Source organism: Stegostoma tigrinum, chromosome 19 (genome assembly GCF_030684315.1).
Source record: "Stegostoma tigrinum isolate sSteTig4 chromosome 19, sSteTig4.hap1, whole genome shotgun sequence".
Lineage (NCBI taxonomy): Eukaryota > Metazoa > Chordata > Chondrichthyes > Orectolobiformes > Stegostomatidae > Stegostoma > Stegostoma tigrinum.
The window spans coordinates 10276644-10300942 of record NC_081372.1 but is presented as its reverse complement, the minus strand read 5'-3'; the positions used below and the strand labels follow the sequence as shown (position 1 = coordinate 10300942).

At 43.7% G+C, this 24299-nt stretch overlaps 1 protein-coding gene across 2 annotated transcripts in view; it reads right to left on the bottom strand.

Moving 5' to 3' along the window:
- Nucleotides 1-24299, bottom strand: part of rbck1 (RanBP-type and C3HC4-type zinc finger containing 1) — a 54856-nt gene that overhangs the window by 8788 nt on the left and 21769 nt on the right. For both annotated transcript variants that reach the window (XM_048550584.1, XM_048550585.1), the window contains exons 6-10: nt 17973-18082; nt 15929-16102; nt 11945-12105; nt 8378-8489; nt 5447-5626 (exon numbers count right to left, since the gene is read on the bottom strand). In XM_048550584.1, the coding sequence (XP_048406541.1) occupies nt 5447-5626; nt 8378-8489; nt 11945-12105; nt 15929-16102; nt 17973-18082 (737 nt within the window). The remainder of the gene's footprint in view (nt 1-5446; nt 5627-8377; nt 8490-11944; nt 12106-15928; nt 16103-17972; nt 18083-24299) is intronic.

Here is a 24299-nt window from a genome sequence, read left to right as displayed (position 1 = left end):
TCTCACCTTCAGCTCTGGGTTTTTGCTGTACATTTATGAATTCCAAATTATATTTGATTATAAATTAATCATAGTAAATTGTTCAAACCTACCTTTTACAAACAAATCTGTATGTCTTATCATGTAATAAAACAATGAACTCTAATTTCTCCATTCTACCCAAGGGTTTTTAATGTTAACACAAAGGCAATATTCAAGATAACAAAGTGTGATGCTGGATGAACACAGCAGGCCAAGCAGCATCTCAGGAGCACAAAAGCTGACGTTTCGGGCCTAGACCCACTTGCCGCTAAGTCAGGAGGATATATTTTGCATCTCACTGCAGAGATTTAAGCACAAAATTTAAGCTATTACTCCAGTAGTGAGGGGATGCTGGAATCTCTGAGGTGCTTTCATTCAGATGAGACATAGAATCAAGGTCCCCTTGCCATTTCAGGTGGATGTAGAATATTATATGGCTTTACTCCAAAAAGCTAGAGAGTTCTTCTTGCAGTCCTAGTCAATATTTAACTTTCAATGAAGCTGACTAAAACAGATTATCTGGTTCTAATCGCAATGCTGTTGGGGAAGCTTACTTACAGAAAATTGGCTGGTGAATTACCTATGACACAACATGACTACACTTCCAAAGAAAAGAACTTCAATCTGTGATGCCCTGATCTGGTTCTTTGCCTTTTGATTATGAATGTCTCATTTATTTTGTCTATGATCATGCTAATTTGGGAGATGAAGATTCTATCCAGGAATAAAACTTACGTTTACAAAGTAGCAACTTTTTCAACCCATTCTCTTGCTGCTCTGTGTTAGTTTGTGAATTTTATTTTATGGTTATGAGGTTACTCACTGAATAACAAATCACAGACTTCCTACGGATGGGGTAATGTGTAAGGGAATGACTAAGAGGGAAACAGGCCAATATGTGATGTGTGTTACAGCTGAGCAGCCACACTTGGACACAGCCAAAGGAACAGCAAGCAGCCGATGCAAATGGAGGGCTGTATCCTTTACAAGTGGGAATCAGTCAGGGATGGTGCAGGAGGTTCAGCAAATGTAACTTTGCCACATTTGGATTCAATGGGAGCTCTCCACGAAACTTTGGGTCAAGCGGTGCATGACAGACATGCTAATTCAATGAATTGAATACAATAAGGGCTGCAGATGCTGGAAGCCACAGTCTATGGATAAGAGGCTGGAAAAGCACAGCAGGTCAGACAGCATGTGTGTTTCAAAGGAAGAACATCAAATCATTCGAAAGGTTTCCCAATTTCAGAAGTTTTATCAAAGCAGAGTTTAGTAGTCTCACTTACAACTTACTATATGAAGCACAGTTTAATATTACTTTAGGGATGGTCTAATATTATATCGAGCATTGTCAAATATTCATGATGGAAGACACCAGCAGCATATCAGAACTTCAAGAGAGTGAGAGGTGAGTGTAGTGGCCATCACTAAGGAGAAGGTGCTGGGGAAGCTGAAAGGTCTGAAGGTGGATAAATCACTCAGACCAGATGCACTCACTCCAGGGTTTTGAAGGAGAAAGCTGAGGAAATTGTGGAGGCATTTTGGTGATCTTTCAGAAATCGCTGGATTTAACGAGGGTCCCAGGGGGCTGGAAAATGGCTAATGTAACACAAACAGAAGTTGCTGGAAAAGCTCAACAGGTCTGGCAGCATCCGAGGAGAGAAATCAGAGTCAACGTTTTGGGTTGAGTGACCCTTCCTCAGAATGCCTGAGGAAGGGTCACTGAGCTCAAAACGTTAACACAGATCTCTTTCCACAGATGCTGCCAGACCTACTGAGCTTTCCCAGTAACTTCTGTTTTTGTTTGTATTTTCCAGCATCTGCAATTCTTTAGGTTTTTATTTGGCTAATGTAACACACCCGTTTAAGAAGGGATGGAGGCAAAAGATGGGAAACTAAAGGCTGGTTAGCCTGACCTCTATCGTTGGTAGGATTTGAGAGTAGAATAGTTTGAGGAGGTAATGAGCAAATTAGACAAAGGAGAGCCAGTGGAGATGATCTACTTGGATTTCCAGAAAGCCTTTGACAAGGTGCCACACAGGAGGCTGCTAATTAAGATAACGCCTGTGATGTTAAGGGAAAGGTACTGGCATGGATAGAGTATTGGCTGACTGGCAGAAGGCAGAAAGTTGGGATAAAGGTGTCTTTTTCAGGATGGCAGCCGGTGACTAATGGAGTTCACAGGGGGCAGAGTTGGGACCAAAACTATCCACGCTATACATTAACGATCTGGATGAAGGAACTGAGGGAACTGTTGTGAACTTTGCAGGTCAGACAAAGATGGATGGAGGGACATGTTAGTGCTGAGAAACTGGGGAGGTTGCAGAAGGACTTAGGCTAAGAAATTGAAACTTACAGAATACAGGGAGGCCTGGGCAGAGTGGACAGGGAGACACTCAGGCCCGGGAGCACAGCCTCAGGGTGAAGGAACGAGCTTTTGGAACTCAGATGAGGAGGAATTTATTCAGCTGGAGAGTGGTGAATCCATGGAACTCACTGTCACAGAAGGCTGCGGAAGCCAACTCATTGAGCGTATGGAAGACAGAGATAGATAGGTTCTTGATTAATAAGGAGATCAAGGGTTACAGGGAGAAGGCAAGAGAATGGGGTTGAGAAACACATTGGCCATGATTGATTTGGTTGATAAGAATCAATGGGTCAAGTGACCTAATTCTGTTCCATGTTATGGTCTTATTATATCAGCGACCAACAAATATTACATCAAGCAACATCAGATATTATTTTGATCCTAAAGTTATTATCCTATAGTAGAAGGGGGTTTGACTCTACTTGTACATTTTCAGAGGAAGGCAGATAAGGCTTCAGTTTCAGTTTCTTTCAAAGGTATTACATCCAGTGGAACTGTGCACCACACTTTAGTGGGGATATGGAGAGTGGCTTAGAGGGAGTGCAACAAAGATTAACAAGAATGGTTTCAGTGATGAGGAACTTCTGTTGTATTCTTGGATGGCAATTCTTCAAAATTCACTTACAGGATAAGGGCGTTGCTGACTAAGCAGCATTTATTGCCCATCCCAAATTACCCAGAGAGCAGTTCAGAGTCAACCACATTACTGTGGGTCTGGAGTAACATGTAAGCCAGACCAGGTAGGGATGGCAGTTTTCCTCCCTAAAGGATAACAGTGAACCAGATGGGCTTTTCCAACAATGGATTCATGGTCATCATTAGATTCTTAATTCCAGATATTTTGCTGAGTTCAAATTCCACCATCTGCCATGGCAGGATTTGAACTTGAGTCCCCAGAAAGTTAATCCGGAGACCCAGATAACAGTCCAACAATAATAACACAGGGCCATCGCTGTGGCAACTATTTTCCTTGCAAAAGAGAAGGTGGGAGGAGTTTTGATTAAGATTTTCATAATCATGGACAGAGTAGATAGGGAAGTACTGCTCCCACTGATGGAAGGGTTGAAAACAGGAGGGCACCAATTTAAATAATTCGCAAAAGAAGCAATGGTGGCTATTAGGGGGATCTTTCTCCCACAACAAGTGTTTCAGGTGAAGGGGCACACGCTGCCTGAGAATGTGATGGAGCCTGGCTCAAATCAAGGCATTGAAGAGAGTTGGATTATCATATGTGAACGAGGAGTATGAAAGGTTACTGGGGAAAAGGCATGGGAATGGCACTTGGTGCTTCGCTTATTTGGAAGGCCAGCACAGACATGGGCTGAATCGCTTCCTTCTGTATGTGAACAAAGAACAATACAACACCAGAACAGGCCCTTTAGCCCATCCAAGCCTGCGCCAACATATTTTGCCCTTCCACACTAAACCTGTCTTCGCTTACAGGATCTGTATCTGCCTATTTCCTTCCTGTTCATGTATTCATCCAGAACCTTCTGAGTCAGCAGTGAGAAAGCTACCACAACTCCCAACATTCTTTGATTTCCATTCTACTTTTTCCGCATCGGCCCTCTTCTCCTGAAGACTAGTTGCAGAGGTATCGTTCCTCGCTGTTCACTGATTACACTCTGATACCTCATTCAAGTGGCCATTGTCTATCACAACGGAGGATTATAGCTGAGCCTAGTCCTGTCCTCAAGTAATAGCAGGGAACCACGAGATAGTTGTTTCCAGCAGAAACCTGGGCTATTCTGTCTCACTAACAGCTGCAGTTCTCTCAGGGAGTATGAGTTGTTGTGGAATGTACATTTGCACACATATATTGTAGTGTGCACCTGTGGATAGTGAATGCTAGAGATTCCAATGTTCTTTCCATCACACCGCTGACCAGGAATGTCACCGGCTTTTACCACTAGTATGCAATTTTCAGGATAATTCTCCATCTGTTACAAACACACTTTCCTTGGCTGTCAACTTTCGGAGTGTGTCTCAAACACACAGCTTCATCTTAGAGACAGAGATCATAGGAAGAGAAGTAGGCCATTCGACCCCTTGAGCCTGTCCTACCATTCAATGAGATCAAGGCTTATCTGTGACCTAACTCCATGCACCTTTCTTTAACCATATCCCTTAATACCTTTGCTTAATAAAATTTTAAATCAGATATGTATAAGCTTAACAACTATCCAGCATCCACTGTTGTTTACAGAAGTAAGTTCAAAACCTCTATCATCGCTTGAAAGTAAACGGTCTGGCCCTAATTCTCAGACTATGCCCACTAGTTCGAGAAGTCCCAAACAATGGAAATAGTTTATCCATCCTGTCTTTTCCTGTTAATCTTTTGAAAATTTTGATCAGACCTTAGCCTTAGAAAACAGGCCTAATTTGCCTACTCTCTCCTCATAACAATGCTAACCCACTGCATGACCAGGCCGGCCACCAATTCCAATGGATGCCAATTGGCTCCGGTCCACATAGAGTCAGGGTAATGCATCACAGAATGAAGCCATCCTGCCCATTCACATCAGTGATGGCCCTTTGAAAGAAATATCCAGTTGGCTTCATGCTAGTGTTTAGTCCCTCCTTCCTCCAGTCTCCCTGCACAAAGTTCCTGTCAGTAAATCAACTTCTGCCACCAGTGCATGGCCATAACTCACTGAGGAAACACAAAATCTCATTCGCCCATCATTCTGTTGCCAAATATCTGACACGTGTCGCCTTAGTTACCTCAGAGCAGCTAACACAAGCAGACTAGAGGACTTTTCTAGTTGGGGTAGCTTACTGTAGCAACATCATGTCCCTTGGATTTTCTCCATGGGAGAGACAGGCAGTTCAACTAGATCGTGGCTGATCTGACCCTCAGTTCCCCTGACCTGGCTTTGCTTCATGTCGCTTTAATATCCTAAAAAGAGCTAAATCTCAATTGATGTAGCATGCATCACCTCTCGTGCAGGGCAAGTTGCAATTTCTACTGCACTTTGAGCCAATCTCTGACCTGTTCCCACCCAGTGGTTTATCTCGCTTTTTCTCTAAGGTCCCTCCATCCCTAGTCCAACTCACCTTACACAGCAGACAGTTCTTCTTCTTACAGAGGGGGCAATGAAACTCATTGACATCATCTTCATAAATGCACCAGCCCTTGCAGTCCGGGGTCTGACAGTGATAGCTGTTCTCACTTCGATTTTCAGCAATTGCTAAACTTCTGTCTAAGTATGTGCGATACTCGCTCTCCGTCAGGAGCTGCGAAGCAACACAAGGAAAGCTGAGTCATAATTAGACAGGCAACAATACTGAAATCAGTGGACAAACTGTGGGAGACTTTCAAAGTAGTTACATCAGAGTTACAGCATAAACACTGGTGCATGCCAATATTTATTCTCTACACAACCTTCCTTCCTCCCATCTTCATCTGCCCTATCAGCATCATCTTTTTATCTGCTCTTGGGACATAGATGTCACTGACTGGGCCAACATTTATTGCGGTTTGCAAATTGACCTAGAGAAAGAGGCAGTGAGCTGTCTTCTTGAATTGCTGCAGTCCTTGAGGTATGGGCCCATCCGTGGCGCTGTTTCCAGGATTTTTACCCTGTGACAGTGAAAAGGAGATGTTTGGCCTTTAGAATGTTGTTGCCAGGAATCTAAGAACAGGAGGAGACCACTCAGTCCCTTGAAAGGGTTCTGCCATTCGATGAGACTGTGACTGGTCTACAAGCTATCTCCATATGCCCACACTTTTGTTCCCATATCCTTTAATACCGCTGTCCCATAAAAATCTTTCAGTCTCATTTCTAAAATGAACTAATCAGTTCACTATCAATTGTCCTTTGTAGAAGAGAGTTGCAAGCATCTCACATCCTTTTTGAGAAGGATTTCTTTTCCCTAGCTTCACTCCTGAATGATTCACTCTTTGACGTTGCCCCTATACCCTGTCCTAGGCTTGGACTGGTCTATGATTCAGGCCAACTCCAGAGGCTTTTATAAATGGCAGTAGGAAGTTACATGTGTAAGTGCCGCGCACATTTCTGACAGCTTTTTTGGCTGCTGGGATCATGGCACACCTTGAACTCAATCTGGCCATTTCAAATTAAACTAAGTTCAAATGGCCCCCATATGGCCATTCCTAGAGTCTTAACCCTCAAGGTGTGAGTCACAAATTTGTGAAGTAGACATAAACATGTTTGAAGGATAGGGAAGAGCTGTTTGAATGTCATGATCATAAAACCCTTACAACGCGGCAACAGGCCATTTGGCCCATCAAAAACATGCTGACCCTCTGAAAAGCATCCCACCCAACCCTACATCCCTACCCTATAATCCCCATGGCTAATCCATGTAACCTGCACACCCCTGGAAACTGTGGGAATTGCCTCATAGTCTGTCCACCTCATGTTCAGACTGTGGGAGGAAACTAGGGCACATAGAGGAAACCTGCACGGAAATAGGAGAATGTACAAACTCCACACAGACAGTTGCCCGTGGGTGGGTACTGAACCTGAGACCCTGGCTCTGTGTGGCAGCAGCGCTAACCACTAAACCAACGTGCCACCCACAATCTGAAGTCTTATAAATTCCCAAGTACTTCAAATGTGGAACTAGGATGAAGCTACCAATCAAGAAAAAAACCTGTTGCATACCTTGATTGACAGACCATCTGCTGCAAGTTAGAGAAACATTTCCAATTGCTGGTAAATGAATTTCAAGCCAGATAATGAAACTACCTGTGGAACCGTATCCCAATGAGGAGTTAATGACTTCAGGAAAGGAGAGCAGGGAAAATTGGTAGTAAAGAATGAAAGTAGGAAAGAATGCGGCTGAAACAAACAAATAAATGAAATGACTCAGGTTTTCTTTGTAAAGATAAATGGATAGAAAGTCTGTGGGTATGGATGGGTTGCGGTGGTGGGAGGAGAATGAACATATACTCATACAAATTCTATGCTGTGAGGCTGGGCTATTCTATTCTGTGGGCCTCACTTACATTGCTCCAAAAAGAAACTGGTGGGAATGATGTTGCAGCAAGAGTGCAGGATTAGGAAATCAGGAAGCTATACCCAATGATGCAATTGGAACCAACACTACTACACCCCCAACCTCAAGCACATTAACGTTCACCCTTGTGTAAAATTGTAAAGGGGTGGCTCAATGGTTGACACTGCTGCCTTCAGGGCTCAGGGACCCAGGTTCAATTCCGGCCTTGGGTGACTGTCTATATCGAATCTGCATGTTCTCCCTGTGTCTACATAGGTTTCCTCTGGGTGCTCTGGTTTCCTCCTACAGCCCAAAGCTGTGCAGAATAGGGTGGGTTGGCCATTCTAAATTGTCCATAATGTCCGGGGATGTGTGGGCGAGGTAGATTAGCCATGGGAAATGCAGGGTTACAGGGATACAGTCTGTGTGGACTTGTTGGCCCGAATGGTCTGTTTCTACACTAGAGGGATTCTATGATTTTAGTTGCTCTCATTTAGGATGTGGAAGCCTTGGAAAGGGTGCAGAGGAGATTTACTAGATGTTGCCTGGTATGGAGGGAAAGTCTTAGGAGGAAAGGCTGAGGGACTTGAGGCTATTTTCATTAGAGAGAAGAAGGTTGAGAAGTGACTTAATTGAAACATATAAAATAATCAGAGGGTTAGATAGGGTGGATAGGGAGAGCCTTTTTCCTAGGATGGTGACGGCGAGCACGAGGGGGCATAGCTTTAAATTGAGGGGTGAAAGATATAGGTCAGATGTCAGAGGTGGTTTCTTTACTCAGGGAGTAGTAAGGGAATGGAACGCTTTGCCTGCAACGGTAGTAGATTCGCCAACTTTAGGTACATTTAAGTCGTCATCGGATAAGCATATGGACGTACATGGAATAGTGTAGGTTAGATGGGCTTCAGATCGGTATGACAGGTCAGCACAACATCGAGGGCCGAAGGGCCTGTACTGTGCTGTAATGTTCTATGTTATAACTCTGAACTAAAGCGTGAGGAATCAAAGACGAAGAAAACTTACGTATTTTATCTCACGTTCCAGGATTTTGCTTTCGCATGAATACAGTTGATCCATGAATGGACACGTCACGTCGGCTTCGGTGCTGCTCAAGATCGTTTGCTTCAGACAGTCTCTGTAAACATTCATAGTTATTTAACGATCTGGACAGTTAGTTGACTCCATTTCCCACGCACTCTATTCAAGCTTCAGTTCAATCCTCCATATCATGAGTCCAAGTTCGTCGGGTTCTAGAAGCTGCTTGGTAAAAAGTCCTACAGCCCATTGAGTCTGAGCCAGTGAAATACAACCACATAGCTATCCTAATCCAATTTTCCAGCACTTGGTCTGCAGCCTTCCATGATTTGGCATCACACGTGTATATCTAAATACTGATAGAGTCCTACAGCGTGGAAACAGACCCTTCAGTCTAACCAGTCCATAATCCCAAACCAAACCAGTCCCACATGCCTACTCCTGACCCATATCCCTCCAAACCCTTCCTATTCATGTTTTTACCTAAATGTTTTCTAAACATTGTAATTGTACCCGCATCCACCATTTCCTCAGGAAGTTCATTCCACATGCGAACACACCCTCTGTGTAAAAAATGTTTCCTTCCTGTCTTTTTAAAACTCTCTCTCCTCTCGCCTTAAAGTCGGACCCCTAGTCTTGAAATCCCCCAACCTAGTGAAAAGACAACTATCATTAACCCTATCTATACCCCTCATCTTAAACGTTACAAGCGTTTCTGCCTCTACCAGCCTTAAAGGCAGTGATCTCCAGATTCCTACCACCTTCTGAATGAAAAATACTTTTTTCACATCTCTTCTAAACCTTCTGCCCATCACTTAACTATTTCTGGATAAATCTAGGGGCTAGAGCACGAATATAACCATTATGTGAATATACCCATCCTTAACAAGAGAAGTTGGTTAAAAAAGTAGATGGGTTACTTGGGTTAAAAAAGAGAAATGGAGAAATAAAAAAGTGGAAAGAGATGGTGGTATAGCAGTAACAACAGCAGATCAGTAATCCAGAGGCCCACGCTACTGGTCTGGGGACACGAGTTCAAATCCCACCACCGCTACTGTTGGAATTAAGAATGTATATTACATGAAATAATAACATGGAATTAAGAAGTTATCTTATTCACTCTCGTGTTAGTAATGAGGCCAGCCAGGTGGATGTCACAGAAAATGAGTTCCCTGATTGGGGCTGTTAGCCTGGTCCAATCAGGGAGTCCTGGCTAACAGACATAAACAGTGTCAGAGGTTCTGTTACCTCTGAGAGCTGGGTCTGAGGAACCCAGACCAGTGTCAAGTACTGTGCACATGTAAATAAAGGGTGCAATAATTTCATTCACAATATATATTAATGATTTGGAATGAGGAAACTTAATTGTAATATTTCCACATTTGCAAATGATATGAAGCTGAGTGGGAGGTTGAGCTGAGAAGAGAATGTAGAAGTGCTTCAGTGTGATTTGGAGGAGTTGAGTGTGTGGACAAATGTAGTGTAATGTGTATAAATGTGAGGTTATCAACTTTGGTAGCAAAAACAGGAAGGCTATTATTATCTGAATGGTGAGATATTGAATGAAGGGAGCGTGCAATAAGATTTGGGTGTTCTCATACACCAGTTGCTAAAGGCAAGCTTTCAGGTGCAGTAGGAGGTCAAGAAGGCAAATGGTGTGCTGACCTTCCCAGCAAAAGCATTCACCTCCAGGAGCAGGCATATCTTGCTGCAATTGTACAGGTGTGAGACCACACTTGGAACATTGTGTGCAGTTTTGGTCTCATTTTCTGAGGAAGGCTGTTCTTGCTATCATGGGAGTGCAAAGGTTTATCAGACTGATTCCCGGATGGCAACACCGATGAGCGAGGGGAGGTTGATTCGGTTAGGTTAATATTCAGTGGACTTCAGCAGATTGACAGGGATCTCACCAAAACGTCTAAAATTCTGGATAGTGTTGTCGCAGGAAAGACATTCCCGATGAAGGGGGAGTCTAGAACCAGGTGTCACACTCTCAAGATACGAGTAAAACATTTAAGACTGAGATGGGGAGCAATTTCTTCACCCAGAAAGTGGTGAGACCATGGAATGCACTACCACAGAGAGCAGTTAAGGCTGACACACTGTATGATTTCAAAACGGAATTGTATATAGCACTTAGTGTTACATGAATTAAAGGATATGGATGAAAAATCAGATACAAGCTGTTTAGAAAGATGATTACCCACGATCATTATAAATAGCAGAGCAGGCTTGAAGGGCCGAATGGCCTACATCTGATCCTATTTTCTTTGTTTCTATATAGCTAGACATGTTCACTATGCTGATTGTTATTTATTTTAAATAAAAAATCTGCTTCACATCTGCTGTCTTTACCAGTTTGGAGCTAAAAATGACTACAATATAGCTGACTCTACGCTGCCCCTGTCCCAATCAAACCATTCAGCCCCAGGGCAATTAGGATGGGCATCACAAACTGGCTATGAGCAACACTCATATCCCATAAAAAAATGAAAAGAACATGCTGATTTTTATTATTACATGAATCACTGGTTAGCTGGAGTGTTAAGGACAATGCTGGGCTCTGCACTGTACTCAGAGAGGGCCCAGAGGAGATTTATGTGAAAAAATTGCTGGAGAAACTCAGCAGATCTGGCAGCACCTGTGGAGAAAGAAATAGAGTTAATGATTCAAGTCAGATATGACACAAAGTCTACAAACCTCAACTCTGCTTCTCTCTACAAACATGGTCAGACCTGCTGAGTTTCTCCAGCACTTTGTGTTTTATTTACAAATCTTTAGCATCGGCAGCAATTTATTTTTATTGTGTGAAGAAATTAAGCAGCGAGCAGAGATTGCAGACGTTTGGGTTGTTCTTTTTGGAACAACATCACTGAGGTTTGGAGGAAAGTTGCTGATTGGAGTAAGTAAAAGCTACTCTCTTTGGCAAGAACCAGAAGTCACAAAGTCTAAACTCAGTGAGAAAGCAGATCAGGAGAAATGTGTTTTTCTCTCAGAGGATCTCTACAGTGTGGAATTCTCTCCCTCTGAAGGTGGAGCAGTCTGAGTCCTTAAATGCATTTAAGGTGGAGTTCAATTTTTGGCAGCCAATGGGCATGGGAGTGGAGGATGCAGATGGGAAAGTGGAGCCGAGACCACAACCAGATCAGCCCTGATCTTATTAAAGAGGACAGCAGGCTCAAAGGGCTGAATGGTCTCATCCCACTTTTAAGTCTGATGTTCTTAAGTCTTCACTCAGTGAGTTGCCAGGACGTAGAATGATGTGAACGAGAAAGTGATGGAAACTGAATCCATGAATAATTTTTTGAAAAGGCGTTTGAATGTGCAAGTTTATGACCAAATAACAGGCATGCAGGGCTAAGCAAGAATCAGCACAGGCAACATATGCTGAAGGATTCCAACTCGTTTTGCTTCTCTAAACATGTCTAATTTCTGTATTAGAAGAAGGGATGAATTTGAGGAAGTCAGTCGCATTTAATTTCCATCCAATTGTCTTGCAGCCACCTCCAGGAGATCCCCCCTGCTCCTGCTATGAAATGAAATAACTTCTCTTACTTGCAGAAGGCATGTAAGCACTCTCGAAGAGTCACTCCTTCACCATTCTCCAAGGTGTTTAAACAGATTGGACATTCAAAATCTTCCCCGGTCGATATTAGGTTTTGTTCATCTGTTTCCAACAAGAGTTTGTAATTCTGTTGTCGCTTTATCAGTTTGGACTGTATATAAAACAAATACAGAACGGAAACAGGACATTCCATCTATCCGGCATGTGCCAATATTTATGATCACGGAGTCTACTCCCATCTTCCCTTATCTAAATCTACCATCATAACCCTCTATTCCCTTCTTTTTAACTTGTCTAACCTCCCCTTAAGTGTACCTACACTATTCACTTCAAACGCATCCAGTGGGAGCAAGTTCAACATTTTTACAGCTCTTTGAGTAAAGAAGGTTTTTCTAAATTCTCAATAGGGCTTCTTGGTAACCGTCTTACGTTGTGTTCTTCACCAGAGTGAAAACAAAATTCTCTTTGTATTCATTCATCATCCAGGGCAAAGTTGCCAGGCCGTTTGACACTGTCCACATACCCACCTATCTTTGACAGTTAATCCCTCCGTTAACTCAAACTGGCACCAGTGCATACCATCTACAAGATACACAGCGGAGATTCATCAATGCTCCTTCAACAGCACCTTCCAAACCCAGGATCTCTCCCATCTAAACGGCCAAAGGCAGCAGATGCATGGAAATACCACCACCTGTAAGTTCCCCTACAAGTCACACGCCATCCTGACTCGGAAATATATCACTGGGACAAAATCCTGGATCTCATTTCATAACATCACTATGGATCTACCTAAACCCAAGGATTACAGCAGTTGAAGAAGGCAGCTCATCACCACCTTCTTCAGGACAATTAGGGGTGGGCAACAAATGCTGGCTTAATGAGCAATGGCTACACTCTGCAAAAAGAATATAAAACAAGATCCCATCATAATTTTAAAGACCTTTATTATATTGACTAGGTAACTATTTTGATAATTGTTACCTAATTGGCTGTAAAATGTCACCAGCAGGCAGCCTATATTATAGTGACAAATACTGTGAAAGAAATGACAATTTAAGGTTAAAGCTAGATCAATGCGAAATGCAAAATCAGACTAGATTTTATAAAAAGGTGCCCCCCCCCCCCCCACTTAAAGTTACAAAATTCCCAGAGTCATTCCATCTCGGGCTACTGAGTATTGCAGGCTCTAATCTCTGCTGGAATGTACATGCGTGCAGTATAAGGTTTTGGACAAAGTGGCTGCATGTCAACACCGCTGCGTCACAGCTCCAGAGACCTGGGTTCGATTCCACCCTCAGGAAACTGTCTGTATTGTGTTTGCACATTCTCCCTCCACTCGTGTGAGTTTGCTCTGGTTTCCTCCCACAGTGCAAAGATGTGAAGGTGAGGTGGACTGGCCATGCCAAATTGCCCATTGTGTCCAGGGATACCCAGGCTAGGTGAGTTACCCATGGGAAATGTAAGGTTACAGGGATAGGGTAGGGGGTGAGTCTAGGTGAGATGCTCTTTGGAGGGTCAGTGTGGACTTGACTTGTCTGCTTCCATTCTATGAATTACACTTGAGACTCAAACCACAAAGCACGGCCATTGACAGTTACTAACTGGTCTATAAAAACTCACAGTAAAAGGGATAGTCAGGAATGGAGGCAGAGGGTGGGGAAGGGTGCAGAAATGTTGCACACCCACATTGTGTGAGTAGCAGGAGATCAGTAACTGGCAGCAATAAAAAGTCAAGGTCACATTATTAGCAACATCAGAAAGGTCTCTATCTTAGGCTCAATGGTGCTGGAGTTGGGGTTGGGGAACTATTTTAAGACAGCGGTTGTGATAACCCCAACAAGGTCCATGGCGCATCACAAATTAATTTCCCGTGGCGCTCAATGAGTATGCATTCCCTCGATAACAGGCAATGGCATGCCCAAGTGGAACTCAACACCTGAGCCCAGCTCTCTGATGAAGGGTCTAGGCCCGAAACGTCAGCTTTTGTGCTCCTGAGATGCTGCTTGGCCTGCTGTGTTCATCCAGCCTCACATTTTATTATCTTGGATTCTCCAGCATCTGCAGTTCCCATTATCTCTGATACAAAGTAGATTCAGAGATGGGTCTGCAGAACTGGCTGCTCTGGGCTGGGACTAGCCTACGTACACTATGTGTTTTGGTGTTGAACAAGAAACAACGTTTCTTTCCAAGATACCAAGGTATAGAGCTGGACGAACACAGCAGGCCAAGCAGCATCACAGGATCAGAAAGGCTGACGTTTCAGGCCTAGACCCTTCTTCAGAATTGGGGGAGAGGAAAGGGGTTCTGAAATAAATAAGGAGAGAGGGGGAGGCAGATAGAAGATGGATAGAGGAGAAGACAGGTGGAGTGGAGACAAAACACCAAAGAGGTGGGGATGGAGCCAGTAAAGGTGAATGTAGGTGGGGAGGTAGGGAGGAGATAGGTCAGTCCAGGGAGGACTGACAGGTCAAGGGGGAGGGGTGAGGCTGATAGATAGGAAATGGGGGTGGGGCTTGAGGTGGGAGGTGGGGATAGATAGGAGGAAGGAAGGTTAGGGAGGCAGGGACAAGCTGGGCTGGTTTTGGGATGTGGATGGGGGAGGGGAGATTTTGAAGCTTGTGATTTCCACATTAATATCATTGGGCTGCAGGGTTCCCAAGCGAAATATGCAACATTCATGCGGCATCGCTGTGGCACTGCAGGAGGCCCAGGATGGACATATCATCTGAGGAACGGGAGGGGGAGTTGAAATGGTTTGCGACTGGGAGGTGCAGTTGTTTACAGCGAACTGAGCGGAGGTGTTCCGCAAAGCGGTCCCCAAGCCTTCGTTTCTTTCCAGTCAAGATTACTCAGTTATTATCGAAGCTAAACTAAATCTTCTGATGACCGCTCCTGACTCCATGTTGTATGAGCTAGCCGGACTCTAGGCCATCTTGCCACCACCGTCCTTGTTAGATTAGGATCGACAGGGTCTGCACTGAACAGTGTGGTAGGGAAAACTACTGGTGGTATAACGAGGAGAGGTTCTTGTCTTAAATAAGACTCAGTTTATTATAACATCACAGCAATCAGCTATGGGTTACATTGATAGACATTATTGCTAAGACTCTGAGGAGATCTCAGTCTGTCTCCTTCGAGATCCACAGCTGGTCTGCCATCTCCCACCCAAGTGCTTATGGCATCATCAGATTGGCTGGTGCTTTACAACAGTCTTTTACATTAACCCTTTCAGAAGCTTTACTTTCCACCAATAGAAAATTTGCCTTCCCCTGTGAAAATGAGCCAGTTGCGGCCTTGACTGCATTGTTTTCTGCTGGCCACCGATTCCACTCCTAGCCCATCCCTGGGAATTTACCTGGAGGCAGGAACATTTAGAAGACGACCAACTTTCATCCTCAACACTCCATATGGGGCTGGTGAAGATCCAGCACGGTAATAGAATCACAGAATCCCAACAGTGCAGATAGAGTCCATTCGGCCCATCAAGTCTGCATCGACCCTCCGAAGAGCATCCAACCCTTTGCCCAGAACCCTACATTTACCATATTTATCACAAATAGCCTGCACATTGCTGGGCACTACAGAAGAAATTGGCACGGCCAATCCACCTCACCTGCACATCTTTGGTCTGTGGGAAGAAACCAGAGTACCCAGAGGAAACCCACGCAGACACAGGGAGAGCATGCAACTCCACACAGACAGACACACGATGGATACCTGGCACTGTGAGGCAGCAGTGCTAACCGCTGTGTCACCATGTCCTCATACAACTGTACAGAGTCACACTCAAGCTGGTGGAAACCAGGTGATCATTATCCACCATTCGTAGAGTGGAGATTTTGAAAACATACCACTTTAAAGTAATGGGGCTGAAGCACGGTGAAAGCTAACAGTGGAGAGCGGACAGTCAAAACAGAAATCAAACAAACATTAAAAAGTAAAAGGATATAGAAAAACAGCAAAAGGATTACCTGTTCATATTGCTTAAAACTTTCTTCTTCATTCTTCATCCTCTGGAGTTCTTCGTCATCGGGTTGATACATGTCAGGGACTTGGTAGTCATCAGGCCTGGCTGTGCTACACATTTCACACCCTGGACGGGTGGGTTTATTAATGTATGTGCAACCTGAACACACCCAACCAATCTGAGGAAGAGAGAGAGAGAGAGAGAGAGAGAGAGAAATAAAAAGAAGAAACATTATTTCATTCAGAGGTCTTGTGTTGTACAGCTTATCGAAAGCAAAAACTTGGTGCCTTCCATTAATGTACCAAGTGTTAGGACATTATCATTATGTTCCACAAATTGAGAACAAAATCCAGACTGCCACTGCTGCCTTCCAAACAGAGATCATATCCAGAGAACTCAAAATGTTGCAGTAAAATTCTAAAATATATTAAAATTTAAAATGTGGGGGAATTGTTCCAGTGTCCTGCAAAATTGACATTTGTTACTCAACCGCTCCCCGAAAACAGATGTGGTTATTTATCATATCGCTGTTTTGGGATCTTGCTGTGTAAGTATTAGGCACCATGTTTCCTACATTTTGGCAGTGGCTACCATTTGAAAGTACTTCATTGCTTATGAAACATTATCAGCAGTATCTTGAGACCTTAATATAACTATACAAAAGCAAACGCAGAGAATGCTGGAGAAACTCAGTAGGTCCTGCTGAAAATGTGCAGAGAGAAAGCAGAGTTATTGCTTTGAGTCCCCATGGCTTTTTTTTCAGAAACTTGCTCTGTTTTTCTTCTTTTTTTCAGATTTTCAGCATCTGTGGTATTTTGCTTTTACATAAAAGCATGGCTTTTTAAAAAAAAATCCCTTTTGAAGATAACAAGGTGTTGGGCTGGATGAATACAGCAGGTCAAGCAGCATCAGAGGAACAGGAAGGCTGACATTTTGGGCCTAGATCCTTCTTCAAGACCCTTTTGAAGAGATTGTTTTACTTTTGGTTGACTCTTTGATTCAATTATTGCATTCTATAAGGAACAGGAGAAATAATAATTGACAATATTGAAGCTAACATGGCCTAAATCAGGCATTTGATGAAATATATTTACATGGTCTTGTTACCTTTTGGTTCTCATATGTTTGGAATGATCACAGTTTAGGCTTGGAAAATGAGCTCTTAGCTTAACTTGAACTTGCCACACTGCCTAGCTAGGTGGCTAGTATTACATTACACACCTGACTCTCTAGTGCAGAGATAATGGGAACTGAATGTTTTCCCCACTGGAATACTTACACATACCATTGCTTTCTGGCTAATTAATTCCAACCTCTTTGCAGACAATAAAATATATTTCAACTACTACCCTACAAACCTCACTTTACACTGTTTTTAAATAGTTGATTGTGACAATGCTGTGGCTTTAAGAGGTATGTTTTCTAATGGTCTCTTTTAGAGAGAGAGAATGGGTGCTGAGAAGTTAAACAACTTGTGAAGCCTTAGGTGTTTTTCACAAAAACACTGAAACAACAGAAACATCCTAAATGGATGTGGTCAAACTCTCACCCACAGGACCAAGAATTTTTAGTTTTCAGCTGCAGTTGTTGTTGGAGGTCTTGAAGAAGTGAAGGTTTTTTTTCCCCCCCCTCGCTTGATTATAGCCAAAAGCTAGGGACTCTCTTCCTGGGCTGCTAGACTGCACATGATGCAAATCAATTTTCAGAACTTGCCTTTTGCCAAGGGTGTGTTTATGGGATGTTAATACATTGGAAGAGTGGCCAGTAAAAGTTACAGTATCATTTATTCTGTAATGTTTTCCAACAGAATTGAGTTATTCCAAGTTTTTTCTTTTGTTGTATTTTAATTACAGTGATGGAGCAAATTGTGTTTAGCTAAATGTTGAGTAGTTTGACTAATCATATTGCATCTTGAACACAGCACCCGATACTTACCTCTAAATGAAGAAAAAGTGAGGGTCTGGGCCACCTTCTTAATCTATTTTGAGAGGGTCTGGTCTGGGCCCTGACACTGATTTGGTGGAATGGGTGATTAGAAATGTACCTACCATTGCTGGTTCCTCTGGCAAAGTGCTTGCTTCATTAAATTGTGCTTGGGCACCCCGTGCTTCCAACTTAAGGAAAGCGTCTTCACTGTTCAGTTTTGAATTGAACATACCTAAAAGAAAGGGATGAATCTAATTTTCTGATAATCTTCTCCATAACCAACAGCCATAGTAAAACCAATGCCAATCATATCTTAAAACCTGTCCTTTCATTAACACCCGAGAGACTCTCTTTCTGATTATTTATAAATAAAGACAAACAATTGGCAGCATTATTTGCACACGCTGTCCTACTCTGTAGAAACTTGATCTGGCAGAAACTAGGCCAGTAAAAGACTGGTGAGTTTGTGACTCCTGTTATTGCTGGTGTGTAAAATGGTCTGCAATTTTGCGGAGAGATGATAATATGCCACGAGTTGTGATTCATCAGAATTCGCTGCTTGATTTAACCCCAAATTCTGTTCAAGCCGTGGATACAGGAATAGTGAGTGAGATACCTACAAACACAAGCCTTTGTTCATGTTGGAGTGGAATTGGTAACCTGTTCCCATTTACACTTGAGGCCTGGTCACAAGGCAGAAGCACAAGGAAGTCAGCTGATGTACTCATATAGACAACTCTACTTGGAATGCCGCACACCATCCTGGAGCTGGATTTTTAAAATGTTCCCGGTCCAGCTCAGAGATGATCATTCCATCTGGTGCAACCAAACTCTGTGCCAGATCCCCTCCACAAGTGGATTCAGGTTCATTTTGAAACAGACCACCTGGCGGGAGACAATGGGAACTGCAGATGCTGCAGAATCAGAGATAACAAAGTGTGAAGCTGGATGAACACAGCAGGCCAAGCAGCATCTCAGGAGCACAAAAGCTGATGCTTCGGGCCTAGACACTTCATCAGAAAAGGGGGATGGGGAGAGGGTTCTGAAATAAATAGGGAGGGAGGGGGAGGTGAATTGAAGGTGGATAGAGGGGAAGATAGGTGGAGAGGAGACAGACAAGTTAAAGGGGCAGAGATGGAGCCTGTAGAGGTGAATAGAGGTGGGAGGTAGGGAGGGGATAGGTCAGTCCGGGGAAGGAGGACAGGTCAAGGAGGCGGGATGAGGTTAGTAGGTAGGGAATGGAGGTGCGGCTTGAGGTGGGAGGAGAGGATAGGTGAGAGGAAGAACAGATTAGGGAGGCGGGACGAGCAGGGTTGGTTTTGGGATGCAGTGGGGGGGGGGGGGGGAGGGCAGATTTTGAAGCTTGTGAAATCCACATAGATACCACATCAAGCAGGTGTTCACCTGCACATCTGCCAATGTGGTATACTGTATCCAGTGTACCCGTTGTGGTTTCTTCCACATTAAGGAAACCAAGCGAAGGCTTGGGGACCGCTTTGCAGAACACCTCCGCTCGGTTCGCAACAAACAACTGCACCTTCCAGTCGCGAACCATTTCAACTCTCCCTTCCATTCCTTAGACGACATGTCCATCCTGGTCCTCCTGCAGTTGCCACAAGGATGCCACCAAAAGGTTGCAGGAACAGCAACTCATATTTCACTTGGGAACCCTGCAGCCCAATGGTATCAATGTGGATTTCACAAGCTTCAAAATCTCCCCTCCCCCCACCGCATCCCAAAACCAGCCCAGCTCGTCCCCGCCTCCCTAACCTGTTCTTCCTCTCACCTATCCCATCCTCCCGCCTCAAGCCGCAGCTCCATTTCCTACCTCCTAACCTTATCCTGCCCCCTTGACCTGTCTGTCCTCCCCAGAGTGACCTATCCCCTCCGTATCTCCCCACCTATACTCACCTCTACAGGCTCCATCCCCGCCCCTTTAACTTGTCTGTGTCTTCTCCACCTATATTCTCATCTGTCCACCTTCGCTCCACTTCCCCCTCTCTCCCTATTTATTTCAGAACCCTCTCCCCATCACCCTTTTCTTATGAAGGGTCTAGGCCCAAAACATCAGCTTTTGTGCTCCTGAGATGCTGCTTGGCCTGCTGTGTTCATCCAGCTCCACACTTTGTTACCTTGTGGAGGGGAGTGGTCAGATTGGAGTTGCCTGGGAAGCGAAAGCCGATTGTCATCAATTAAAGACATGTAATTATGGAACCTATCAAAGTCTGGTTTCCAAGTTGATTGGAGGGCTCTTGTGGCACAGTGCTAACATCCCTACCACTAGGTCAGGAGGCCTGGGTTCATGTCCCACCTGCTCCTAAGATGTGCCATAACATGGCTGAATAGGATAATCAGAAACTACTTTCCAGGCCAACTGCAATTTCCTTTCAGTCAATGCATGGAACCCACGTCCAAACCAACATGATGGTTTACAGTGGGAGTGGGCGAGGGAGAGCTGGGGAGTGTATAATAGTTCACGTGAGGGACTATACCCACTCCAACCCCAGACCCATTGTATCACGTTGTGGCATGTCTGTGGGTGTTGGTTAAAAAGGTGGTGTCTTTGTGAAAATAGCATGTTGTTGTTACCTCCTCTTGCCCCTCTCACTGCCTTGTCCTGGGGCTGTGAATCTCTGTGGGCTGGAGGGCCTCCCATTGGTTCTCAATGTTTCAGATTACATCCTGACCCCTGACTAAAATATTCCAGCTCTGCTCTTTGCATGATAAATCCAATATATGGGAGGTGGCAACTGAGTTATAATGACCCTGGAGGCGTAATCCAGGGGCCTAGCCTAATGCTGTAGGTGTATGGTTCATATGGCACCAGGCAGTATTTCTGAAAAATAATAAGAATGAATAAAAATCCGGAATTGGAAAAGTTACTTTTGGCAATGGTGATTATAAAATAATCATTGCTTGGTGTAAAATACTCATCTGGCTCACTTTTTCAGGGAAGGAAATTCCTGTCCTTCTCCAGTCTGGCCTTTATGTGACTCCAGACCCACAGCAATATGGTTGACTTTTCACTGCCCTCTGAAATGTCCCTGGTAAGGTACCTGGTTCAAGACCTTGCTAGTGAGACCTACAACCCACAAAACAACCATAGAAAAGATATACAACAAAAATTAGCTTCAGAGAAGATGCAAACACGATTTAAAAGTTTGCTGCAAGGATCAAAAACCAGGACTAAATGGCTAGGACATTTCTCCATGACAGAAAAGGCTGAGAGGGGGAAATCTAACAGAAATCATTAAGAAAGAGAAGAGGTTTGATAGGTTACACATGGGGAAGATTTTCAACCTGCAAAGGAGCTGAGATTTAAAAGTTATAATTGGAAGAGATTAGATTAGATTCCCTACGGTGTGGAAACAGGCCCTTCAGCCCAACAAGTACACACCGCCCCTTGGAGCATCCCACCCACACCCATCCCTCTACAACCCCCCCACTCCTGAACACTATGGGCAATTTACCATGGCTGATCCACCTAGCCTGCACATCTTTGGACTGTGGGAGGAAACCGGAGCACCTGGAGGAAACCCACGCAGACACGGGGAGAACGTGCAAACTCTGCACAGACAGTTACCCGAGGCTGGAATTGAACCTGGGTCCCTGGTGCTATGAGGCTGCAGTGCTAACCACTGAGCAACCATGCTGCCGGAAGTCACAAATAAATCCAGTGGGGATTTAAAGAGAACTGACTTTACCCAGGGAATGGTAAAAATCTGGATCTTGATAGCAGAAGAATGAGATGAATGAAACATTAAAAGAATGCTTGATAAGCATCTGGTGATTGGGTGAGATACAATAAGTCAAAATGGAATCGGGGGTTTATGTGGTGTACTAGCATAGGCCAGTTGGGCTGACTGGCCTGTTTCTGTGTGAACACTCTGTAATACCAGAGAACTGTTGGGAATTTGCACAGATTATATTGGCCTGTTGGTGCAATAATTAGGAGTTTGTGAAATGCTTTCTTTCTCTTCTATTTGTTAGTGATAAATGGAACAAATCCTGAAATTCCCTCCTTAAAGGCAGTGTGGATCCACCTGTAGCATAAAGTTCAAGAAGACAGCTCATCACCACCTCCTCAAGGTCAACGAGGGACAGGCAACAAATGCTCAACAGCCAGCAACACCACGTCACACAGATTAAATTAAAAAGTCACAAACAAGTTTTTAACAAGACCTTCACTCTTCAAATTATGTTGTACTGACCAGCTATTACTCAGTGAAACCTGTAAGGGAGGGTAATGATTGACTTTGAAAGTGAAGGAAAATGTACTACATTGCTCATAGCATTGTCCAATAAACAACAATGAAACTTTTTTTTGTGATTTTAACAAAGATACAACATTCGCCCAGGATACAAGAACAACTTCCTTAATTTTGTTTGCATAACGCCAAGGATGTTCAGCACCCAGGACTGAACTGAGGCACAGGACGTCTGTTTACTGCCTCTTCTGCAAGCTCAAAAATGATCTTCAATTAGAAATTTAGAATTGATTTTCCCAAAATTAAATCAAACAAGCAATTGTTTATGAACAAAAACAAAATTGCTGGAAAAGCTCAGCAGGTCTGGCAGCATCTGTGAAGGGAAAAACAGAGTTAACATTTCAAGTCCAGTGACACCCCTGCTCAGAACTGATGGTGGCTGGGAAAACGTCAGTTTCTATGCAGAAAATAGTGGGGGTGGGTGAGGTAGAGAGTAAACTATAGGATAGAGCCCAAAGAGAGAGAAAGACAGTTGGACAGACGAAGGAGTTGTTAACTATCAGGCTGGGAGGGTGAATAGTTGTTAATGGGGACTGTTAGTGACTAACAACAGGGGGTGTGTAATGGCAGGCTATGTGGTAACAAGGCCTGGTGTGTGGGGTGGGGGGCTGGGACATGATAGAGTTTAGGTCCTAAAATTATTAAACTCAATATTCAGTCCAGAGGGCTGTCGGGTCTCCAAGCAGAAAATGAGGTGTTGTTCCTCCAGCTTGCATTGGGCTTCACTGGAATGCTGTAGCAAGCCAGAGACAGAGATATTGGCCAGGGAGCAGGGTGGTGTGTTAAAGTGGCAGGCAACAGGTAGTTCAGGGTCTTATTTGTGAGTAGAATGCAGATGTTCTGCGAAGCGGTCACCAAGTCTATGCCTCGTTTCCCCAACGTAGAGGAGGCCACATGTGAGCAGTGAATGGAATAGACTAGATTTTGAGACGTGCAGGTGAAGTGTTGTTTCACCTGGAAGGTATGTTTGAGGAGGGAGGAGGTAAATGGGCAGGTGTTGCACCTTCGCCGGTTACAGGGGAAAGTGCTGAAGTGCTGTGGGATGGTGTTGGGGGTGAAGGAAGTGTGGTCCAGGGTGTCCCGGAGGGAACGGTCCCTGCAGAAGGCAGACAAGGGAGGGGAGGGGAATATGTGTCTGGTGGTGGCATCTCGCTGGAGGTGGCGGAAATGGCGTCTGATGATTTTCTGGATGTGCGTGCTGGTGGGATGGTAGGTGAGGATAAGGGAAACTCTATCAATTGTTTATGTTAATGCTGTTATGTGCAATTGGATTTGATTCATTACGAAAACGTATGCATTCTTTTCTCATTGAAGAAACTGTTAGAAAGTTGGATAGAATACTCATGAATTAGAAAGCAGGAAGTTAGAGTTTGTTTGTGAAAAGGATAGTAGGGAAAAGCAGTGCATGGTCCCTTTAAAAGATTGAGCTTTGTCTGCGCTTGAAATTTTGCAATTACTGTACAGACAGCCCCAAACTGAAACAGGCGTATCAAAAGACCTTACAGCTTTCAGGCAAAACAGCAGTCTTGTTTTGATGTTTTACTAACAAGCTGGACTCAGCCAATTAATTTAAACCAAGCAATGAGCGACTAAAAGCCAACGGAATTTAAAATTGACGGTTTTGACAATCTGAAACCAATCACATGATAAGAAATTGATCTGTCATTGGGGGTGTATAAGAAGATTTTTTTTAAAAACTGGGATGTGAGCCGATTGCCATCTGAAGCGAAAGCAAATCCACCATCTGAGAAATAAACCTTGCTCTCACAAAAAATTATTAAGCTCTCTTCTAAAAAAAAAACAGCATCAAAGGTATCATGGCACTTCTGGCTAAGGGTCGTCACAGGGGAAATTACACAGAAAATATCCCTGACAGCAGGATCAGCAGTAGAAAGGCTGGAGAAACAGTGGAGAAGACAAAGCATTCTGGAAGACACATTTAGTGTGAACTTTGAGAGACTAAGTTTTAATTTATTGTTTTCATATTATTTGGATTTATATAATTGGGGCCTATGCTTATTGGAAAAGCATATGATTAAAATCTTGATTTATTAGGAAATAGTTAGTAGTTAGAGGGGAATTGTTCAATCTGTTAGTAGTTCTGTTAATTTGTTCACTGTTGGGGTTAAATAAATAAATTGTTACTTGTTGCTTATGAAGTGAGCATCAAGGATTTCTTTC